The sequence below is a fragment of the Sinocyclocheilus anshuiensis genome, unplaced genomic scaffold (genome assembly GCF_001515605.1).
Source record: "Sinocyclocheilus anshuiensis isolate Anshui unplaced genomic scaffold, SAMN03320099.WGS_v1.1 scaffold2688, whole genome shotgun sequence".
NCBI classification, from domain to species: domain Eukaryota; kingdom Metazoa; phylum Chordata; class Actinopteri; order Cypriniformes; family Cyprinidae; genus Sinocyclocheilus; species Sinocyclocheilus anshuiensis.
The window spans coordinates 144,211-154,244 of record NW_015543988.1 but is presented as its reverse complement, the minus strand read 5'-3'; the positions used below and the strand labels follow the sequence as shown (position 1 = coordinate 154,244).

The window sequence follows — 10,034 nt, the reverse complement described above, 5'->3', positions numbered from 1 at the left end:
ATATATATTTTTTTTTTATTTGTCATATTTTATAAGATAGATAGGATAGGTTTATAATATTTATTTTATATAATATTTTATTTGCACTTCTTGATTTGTTGAGGCATTCACATTGAGCTTATGAATGTTTTGTTTTATTTATTTTTTTTAATGTGAGAGGTGATGAATTATTGAAGTATAGGAGTGCATAAAATAAAGAATAAGGGATTTAATTAATAGAAACCACTAAAGGCAAGTAACTGTTGGTGGTACAGCTCCATCTGGGTTTATTTACACATGAAAAAAAGCAACAAATAAAAAGATGGTGCTGGGGCCAAAATTGAGTTACTGTATGCAGCAAGTTATGGAAAGCACAGCAATAGTTTTAATAGTGAAAACCTTCTGAGAGTCACAGACTTATAGATATTGTGTAAAATTAGACCTATATACGGGTTTTATTGCACACCATGACATAATTAACCATACATTTTGTCCACAGCCTCTATACAAACTCAATTCTTGATGTTAAATTTGAACTACATTTGTTGCTATTCCTGTACAAACTGAATGAGCTTATATGCAGTTAACCATGAAACATTCTCGCTAAGTATTCACTTAATTATTGAATATAAGTTGCCTTGTCAAGGATGCGTATATTTCTGTATCTGTCTTTGAAATAGAGGTTTATTAGAGCTCTGGGAGAAAGAACCTTTATTGCTAACTGGCATAAATGTAATTAATATTGACAAATGAATAGCAATTCTGTTATTGCATCAGCACGGATGATCTGTGTAGGCCTTAGCTGGTCAGTGCAAGCATCTAGAAATGTCAGCTGTAATTGCTCAGCTATAAAAATAGTTATAAATAGTTGAATGAAATCAGCTTCTTAATAGTTTTTTTTCATATCTACTTTGCTTCCGCATATGCACTTCTTCATTAGTGTTCTCTGATCCCTTTTAATAATACAGTTATGCTGACAGAGTGTGACAGATACTTTTTGAGGCGACGTTAATTCTGTAGCCATTCGAGAGCGTTGTTAATTTGCCTCAGTAAGCATTACCTCTTAAGTTCTAACATGTGCGGCCTGTGCTGTAGCGATGGCGACTTGAAGACTGTTCGCAACCAGCCATGGAGGAATACATGAGGGTTTGAAATAACCGTAATAGGAACGACATTACAATAGACCTTGATTGTTAAGGCTTTTTTTCACTGCCTGTGAATAATTCAAACAGGAAGTGCAGAGGCACACAGTATCGAGACTTAAACAAAGGCAAGTCTGGCATCAACACATCCGAATTTAGAAAATCAAACACCGCAAGGTAACTTACCTCTGCATTAATTTGCGCTGTTGTTGAAATTGGCTGAGGTGGAAATTGAACTATGTTCCTGACAAAAGGGAACGCCACTTCAGCGTGCTACGATTAGCACATGATGCCATTGGCTGAATACCTACAAGATTTTAAGAAAATATCCTATCCAAATTTTTTTTTTTTTTCATGTAAGACGTTCATTCTTACATGTAACACACATTATATGAAGCACAAGATAGCATTCACAGTTGACTGGAATAGAGTGTGATGTTAGTTACGCTAATGATGTTATAATTTGTAATGCTATCTTGTATCTTGATAGTTTATAAATATTTTATTCATAGTCAAAAGATGGTTGATTTTTTTTTTCAATGTATTTTTTTATGATAGATACAACTTTTTTGTTATTGTTGTTGCCTGAGGCTTGCTTCCCTGCATGTAAGGATGGTCAAAGCAGTGATGTTTCATTTTTTAATCATATTTTTTATTCCATTTTATTTTTGTTTTATAGTTATAATGTAGTTAAATCATTTTATATTTTATTTTGATATTTTATAAATACAATGTATATTGTATAGCAAATGCAGAGGTATTTGATTAAATTATTTTGTTTTATTTTGATATACAGTATACTATTGATACTGTTACTATTGATTTTATATTTATTCATTAACATAGCAGTAGGTTATTAACTAAAACTGAAACTATTAAAATCATTTTCGTAAATTTAAATAAAGCAAAAATATATTATAATTATAAGATTAAAAACATAAATTTAAACTAAAAAAAATTTATAATAAATAATAATAAAATAAGTTTAGCAAAATTTCCAAAACTAAAGCTAAATTGAAATGTAATAATGATAATAATAATAATAATAATAATGAATGAAAAGCACATCAAATTACGAAATCTAAAATTAAATCTGAAAATTTTAAATAAAGAAAATTCACAATATTAATGCTCTATAATAAATTATTTAATTACTATTACACACTATTAATTATGCATTATAGAATTATTACGGTTACCTTTTATATTATAATAATAATTGTAAAATGTGACCCTGGACCACAAAACCAGTCTTAAGTCGCTGGGGAATATTTGTAGCAATAGCCACAAATTTTCTTTTGTGCCAAAAATCATTAGGATATTACAGTTTTTTTCCAATTGCTAACATCCCTTTGTCCAATCTGTAGTCTTCAAAACTCTATACACAATTAGCACAACATCCGTCTGTTGTGACCATACCATTAACACAATTTGTGTTGTTTTCACACAATATTCAGTCAATTAACACGTTTCTAAAATGCTTAAATTTTCTTTTCACACAAGCTTACCCCATACCAAAATCATGGATCTTTCTTAGCTTTTTTTACAAAAGCTTAGACACAGCATGTCAGAAATGAAGACCTAATTTTCCAAACTTTAAATATAGTGTAAAGCCTCTTGAAAGAAATCTTTATATATAAAATGTTGTAACAACTGATAAGCATTTTTATGTAACATATCACTGAAATATTTAGAAACAGTTGATTCCAGTCTCACTTTGAGGAATAGTCAGGTGTTGATGCTCTTTCCATTACATCAACATAGAGTAAAAATACCTCTTTGAATTGTTTTTATTTTTTTTTGATGCAGAGCAACACAAAGAATCAAAGAGAGAAAAAAAATAATGCCTGGGAGAGGAAGAGGAATAGTTGTAGGAGGGAGAGGAGTAGCTTGATCATACACTGAAAAAAATGTTTAATTCGTCCAATTAAAAAAAAATGTAATCTATTAATTTTTAAATCTATATTTTTTAACTTGAGCCAATGAAAAATAAATAACTTGCCCTAACTAACACATGTGGAACCTATAAAAGCTTATTTCTGCCATGGAATATAAAGGGTAAAGGGTAATTGTGACTTTTTTTATCTCAAAGTTCTGACTTTTATTTCTTGCAACTGTGAATTTATCTCACAATTCTGATCAAGTCTGAATTGCAAGATGTAAACTCGCAATTCCAAGAATAGAAGCCCAAATTGTGAGATAAAAAGGCCACAATTACCATTTTTACTTTTTTATTCTGTGACGGAAACAAGCTTGCATAGTAACCAAAGGCCATGTATGTTGGAATTTTTGTTGATCATTGGCATCAGCTACTATGGGGGCACCATCTGCATCCAACCCCCACCCACTGGAAAGCAATTTAAATCAAGGTTCCAATTGAATTTCTGCATTGGGGACCCTATTTTTTTTCTATTGTACATTCTATAAAGTAATGACTCATTCAGTTTTAGACATATGTTGCCAAGAATGAACACATTCAACACTTAAAATGTAAAATAGGTTTCAGTTGAAGGTAACTAAGTTACAAAAAACAATGGATGTTTATATTGTCTGTATGCAGGTAGAACTGAAACATGACAGGTAATTCAGTTTTTGTAAAGTCACCAGCTGTTAGTATTTTGACAGTCACTGTGCTATGATTGACTATATGTTCCTGTTGGATAGAAAAGTAGTGCTAATGTTTTGATCGAATGACTCGATTTTGAATCGGGTTTGCTGTGTTGTGATAGAGTTAGTATATGTAGAAAAGGGTATTCAGCATTTTGAAATGTAGAGTTTGTATTTAGTTAACAAAATGTGGTTTTGACCAGAAAATTAACTATTTGGCTAATTGTGTCATGTAGGTGTGTTGCTGTGTTAAGAGTTTAGAAAAAGTCCTTTAAGTATTGATAAACGCTTGTTAGCAATTGAAAAAAAACTGTAAGTAAAGATCATGTTGCATTACAGTTTTTCTCAGTCGCTTTGGTGCATTTCTCGAATCAAAGATAGTCAAAATGCTTAGTCTTATTGTCAATATAACAGTGCAATTTGTTAGTATTACCTGATGTAAACTATGGCAACAGTTTGGATGACAGTTACTGTATTGAAATGCAGAAGGCTGCACTTCTTATGTATGTCATATATCCATTTCAAAAGTACAAATTTACACATTATTGTATGTGGGATATTGATTGAAAGAGACTAGATAGGATTCAGAGTTACACTTTACTAGTGGTCTGACAAAACAAAACAAAAAAACCCCAAAAAACCTTAACAACGTCAATGTGATAGAAAATAAATATGGGCACAAAGGCGAAAAAAATAAATAAATTAGAAAGGCAAACACAGGAAACACCCCTTAGGCAGAACTTTGCTTTTGCATGCAGCACTGTATGAGGAATTGCAGTGTAGTCTGTCTACATCTCCTGACGTGCCAGTCTGTCGGTCCACAGATTCTCATCTACATCACAATGAATATCTTCCCTTGCAATGCAACGTGGAATTGGAGTCAAGTGAACCATCTCACAACTTCATACAGTATATGTGGATGAGGCTGGCTTCAACCTGACCAAAAACAGAAGGTGTGGTTGAAATGTCATCGGCCACAGAGCTACTGTTGATTTACCAGGCCAAAGGGGAGGAAATATCCATTGTCAGAATTTGTAACTCTTGTGTTGCCCTCTGTCCATGCTTTCCAATTGAAGGTTCATGAGATGCACCTTTGAGCTATTCTATATCAGAGAACTAGTTTATCATTAGCTGATCTACATTCTCTTCATTAGTGAAAGTCAAGATTCACTTGCACAATTCATGGCAAATTTACAAAAAGTCTAATAGAAATGTGTAGAAAATATGCTTGACAGTTTATAACAACTAGATCAACCATTTTGCATTTAATGACTTATACGATGAACTAATGACTAGATGTTTTGAGGGGTAAGACTGTTGCACAGAGAACTATGTAATACATTTTGAGCAACATGACATTAGCAACTGATAATGTAGGAAACCGCAGATAAATGTACATAATCAATTGCATGAATGTACCAAAGCAATCGCAACTTGTTCAAAAGAATGAGAAACTGCTTTTATAATGTGCACAATTGACTAGATGATGTGGACGTTGAACAAGTAGTTTTGAGAATTTCATTTCTGATCTGAGAAATGCACCAAAGCGACTGAGAAAAACTGTAAGATATTTTGTACATTTCCTACCGTAAATATATTAAAACTTAATTTTTGATTAGTAATATGCATTGCTAAGAACTTAATTTGGACATCTTTAAAGGCGATTTTAATTTAAAATCTTTTTTTTAGATTTTTCTTTGCACTCTCAGATTCCAGAATATCAAATAGTTGTATCTCGGCCAAATATTGTCCTATCCTAACAAACCATACATCAATGAAAAGCTTATTTATTCAGCTTTTTTATTCAATAAATTCTTATTTTATTTTGATGCTATTTTTGAATGGTTTCCAGATGCCCCTACTGTTCATATGAAGTCTGATCCTGTGTATGTGAACGTGGGCGACACCGCTGACTTACTGTGTGTCGCTGATGCCAACCCCATCACCTACAGTATGTTTTCCTGGAAGTGGATGGTGAGCGATGTCTTTGTCATTTCTGTTTTGCTTTCTCTTTTGCTTATTCTCATCTTTTTCCCACTATATTGTCCTTTGTTAGCTCCGCTCACTCACTATCTCTCTTTTTATCACCTCTATGTATCTCTCGCGTCTCTCCTCTTTGTCTCTACCTCCCTCTTTCTCTCTGACTTCTCTTTTCTAAGCATGTGTCACAGCTTCTCTGTAACAAAGGTGCTATATTTCACCCTTCTTCTAACTATAACAATGTCTCACCTTTATGCTTAATACTTCTGGCCTAAATGGAGAAAAATAGCTTTCATTAAAGCTTCCTTTCCAAAGGCCACATTTCTCAGTGTTAGGCGCAATTGGGGCCATTTCCAACCATTTCAGCATCTATAGGGCCCCACGATCTTAGTGTCTGCGATATCTCAAGCCACCCTCTTTTTCTGTCTGGTTTTATGTGCGTAAGTGGGAAAATGGATGTTGGTATGAAGTCGTTGCCTTCTTTTGGCTTTTTTTGTTTGTGAGTTTGTGGCTTTTCTATGGGTTCTACAGGTGTGTGTGTGTGTGTGTGTGTGTGTGTGTGTGCGATTACTGTATCACATTATAACAGAAACCAGATGTAACGTACATAATATTAAGACTCCCGACTGTGGATGTTCAGGAGATCAAAAACAAAGAAGATTCCATTGAGCAGCTCAGTTCGGCTCTGGAAGAATATAAAAGGAAATTTGCAGTGATCCGCCATCAGCAAGGGCTACTATACAAGGAGTATCAAAGGTATGCCGAGCCAATAGGAGAGTTTATATTATAAAATATTGTATATATAGAGGTATGCTGATCCAAAAATATTGCTTATAAAACATGTTCGATTACACATATGTTCAGTGACCAATAAAGCTTGATTTTACCATCACCTCATGTGCTCTGATTCAGCGAGAGGGAGTCTTGGCAGAAAGAGAGAGACTCTTTTGCCGAACTGAAATCCAAACTCGAGGAACAAAAGGAGGTGGACGCATGTGTGTGTGTGTGTGTGTGTGTGTGTGTGTGTGTGTGTGTGTGTGTGTGTGTGTTTTATATATAGGGTGAAGGGGAAGTCGATGATCTGGGAGAGGAGAGTGAAGATGAAGGCACTGGTTTGTTAACTCTTTACGAGGTGACCCGTGACCGGGCAGGTTTTTACAAGTGTACAGCGGACAACGGCATAGCGCCTCCTGGCAGTGTGGAAGGACAGCTCATCGTACGCTGTGAGTTCTGCTAGTCACACTATACAGCATATCTGTGTTAAGAGAGATATTAACCAGAAAGTCCGGACTTTTCTTTTGAGAACAATGAAAATGAATGTGGCCTGGAAGCGTCAAGCTTCAAAAAGAACAATAACATTATAATCGAAGTAGTCCATATGAGCAGTGGTTATCGTCAACAAAAATTACTGATGGAAATGGTGGTTTTTAATTTGTGTTAAATGATGAAACATGTTTAAATGCATATATAAACTGTTGGAATACTTTTAATTTTGCACTTTCTCATCAACTAAATTGAATACATATTAGTTTGAGTGAAACTGATAAAAAAAATGAATATGAGAGGATTAAATACTGACTAAATATTAAGGATATTTTTGTGAAGATTAAAACAAAAACTGTTTAAAAATGAGCACTGTATATCACTTGAATGCTATATTACGCTTTTGAAGTTATACTGTAGCTTTGTGTGAGGAACAGACTGCAGTTGTATTCAGTAGTAACTTAAAACATAATCTCTTACAAAAATATAACAAAATAAACACCGTTCAAAGTACGAGGTTGGTAAGTTTTTTTTTTTTTTAAAGAAAGTACTACTTTTAATCAGCAAAGACGCATTTAGTTTATCTGAGGTGGCAGTAAAGACATGAATAATGTTACAAATAAATCCATTTCAAATAAATGCTGTTTGTTTGAACTTTTTATTCATCAGAGGGTCCTGAAGAAATGTCATGTTTCCACAAAAATATCAAGCAGCACATTAACATTGATAATAATGAGAAATGTTATATTAGAATAATTTCTGAGAATCATGTGACACTGAAGACTGGAGTAATGATGCTGAAAATTCAGCTTTGCATCACAGGAATAAATTACATTTTAATATATTAATATTGATTGCATGTTGCAGTTTTCATTGTATTTTTTTATTCAAATAAATGCAGCCTTGGTAAACATAAGAGACTTATTTCAGAAAACATTTCTTTCACACTTATTTCAAAACAGACACACACACACAAACAGTACTATACTATATTCAATTAAAAATGCACCGATGATAAGGGATCTGGTCTGAGCAAGGGTTTGTCTAATTGTAAATGAGTACTGGTCTTTTAAACACTTGTTCTATATTTCTGCAGTTGCTCCAGAGCTTCAGAAGGGGCCGCAGTGGAGGAAGGTGGCCAGCCGAGGGGACGGCAGCAGCGATGCAAATGTGGTTTGTCAGGCACGAGGCGTTCCTCGTGTCCACTTCACCTGGGCAAAAAAAGGATTCCCTTTAGACCTCGGCAACCCCAGGTGATCTGCTCTTGTCATTAGTAGCTTCATCCAGCATGGGTTATCATGCTCTGCTGCATGCTCTTTGGTTTGTTGAAGCTACGTCCATTTGAAAACGTCCTATTTAAAAACAATGTCTTTATACACTTCTAAAAAAGATAACCCACTATAGAGTTATAATTTGAGTATATATGATTATAATTGGCTTAATTTAAGAACAGTATAAATCAATGAGCAGTTACCATATCGATAGCTCTGTAAACACTGTTCTGCACGTGCAGCAGCCATGATCATGTACTTGCGCGTGTGTGTGGAATGACAGTGTTGTGTGTGTGCATGTGTTTTAGAGCTTGTAATGATTGGTGTTTGTTAGGGCTTGCAAGGCTGCATTGTATTATAGATACTCCTCAAACATTGTTTGTATTCTTCTCCACAAGGTTTTTTTAAATTTTTTTTATTCAGTTTTAACCACTTAACAAAGACTCTTGTCATACTTTTACTTCATGGTTAATTTCAGCCTTAGATATGCTATCCATCCGTCACGTAATGTATATATTAATATCAATATGTATCTGTGTATATATATATATATATAATGCTGCATTTATTTGATCAAAAATACAGTAAAAACAGTAATATGGTGAAATGTTATTACAATTTAAAATAACTTATTTTTTTGGTTTTTAAATGTAATTTATTCATCTGATACAAATCCTTCAGAAATCATTCTGACATGCTGATTTGCTGCTCAGGAAACATTTATTATTATTATCAATGTTGAATTTATTTATTTTTTGCTGCTTAACAACATTTATTTGAAATAGAAACTTTTGTAACAATATACATGTCTTTACTGTCATTTTTGCTCAATTTAATGCATCCTTGCTGAATAAAAGTATTAATTTATTATTTTTATTTTTTGAAGTTAGATCGTTTTTTTAGTTAGTATCACAGATTCCACAAAAATAGATAGATAGATAGATAGATAGATAGATAGATAGATAGATAGACAGACAGACAGATGGACGGACGGACAATCAGATAGAGAGATAGATAGATAGATAGAGCTATTTTTTCATTTGCATACTGAAGTGTGTTCATACTTTTCTTTCTAAATAACTATATAGTTATAGATTTGTTGCTTTTGCTGATTTTCAATTCCTTCAGGAAATGCCAAATGCGAATCTGTTTTGATTGTGTTTCAGTACTAAATATCTCATATACACGTGTTTTTGTGACTTTATTTTACAGGTACGAGGAGAAGACGGAGGTGACAGGGACCGTCCACACCAGCAGTCTGACTGTCATAAACGTGAGCGCAGCGCTGGACTACGCCATCTTCACCTGCACCGCCCACAACAGCATGGGAGTGGACTCTCTAGACATCCAGCTCCTCAGCACCAGTACGTACAAACAGGAAGTGAGCATTTCAGTACCAAGCTGGAGCGGTCAGCTTCACCTGACTGGTCAGGTCACCTTCTCTTGACCCCTATTGAAAGGTGAACGTGAATTAGCATAAATGTATGAATAAGTAAAAATGCAATAAATGAAAACAAACAGACACGGGCTTCTGGATGTCACATTTCTTATCTCCAACTCATAAGCGCACACAAAGATGATGAGCAGAACCATGAAAGAGATTTCTGCTCGGCAATGAGATTTTGATTTTCTCGACCTGAGCAGCAATTGTGATATTAATTATTCAGTTGTGGTAATCAACATCCGCTCTTCTTCAGGCTGTCCCTTAATTTACAGAACAATAGGGTCGAACCATCTGTGTACCTCTCTCTCACAATGATTCCCCCCCCCCCCCCCAACCTTTCTTTATAAC

The 10,034-nt window shown here is 34.1% G+C and overlaps 1 protein-coding gene across 1 annotated transcript in view; it reads left to right on the top strand.

The window, feature by feature from the left end:
- The window catches only part of LOC107694805 (nephrin-like), a 69,496-nt gene that overhangs the window by 49,748 nt on the left and 9,714 nt on the right, over nt 1–10,034 (top strand). The window contains exons 17-20 of the mRNA XM_016494492.1: nt 5,581–5,702; nt 6,769–6,931; nt 8,068–8,224; nt 9,455–9,606. Coding sequence (XP_016349978.1) covers nt 5,581–5,702; nt 6,769–6,931; nt 8,068–8,224; nt 9,455–9,606 — 594 coding nt within the window. The remainder of the gene's footprint in view (nt 1–5,580; nt 5,703–6,768; nt 6,932–8,067; nt 8,225–9,454; nt 9,607–10,034) is intronic.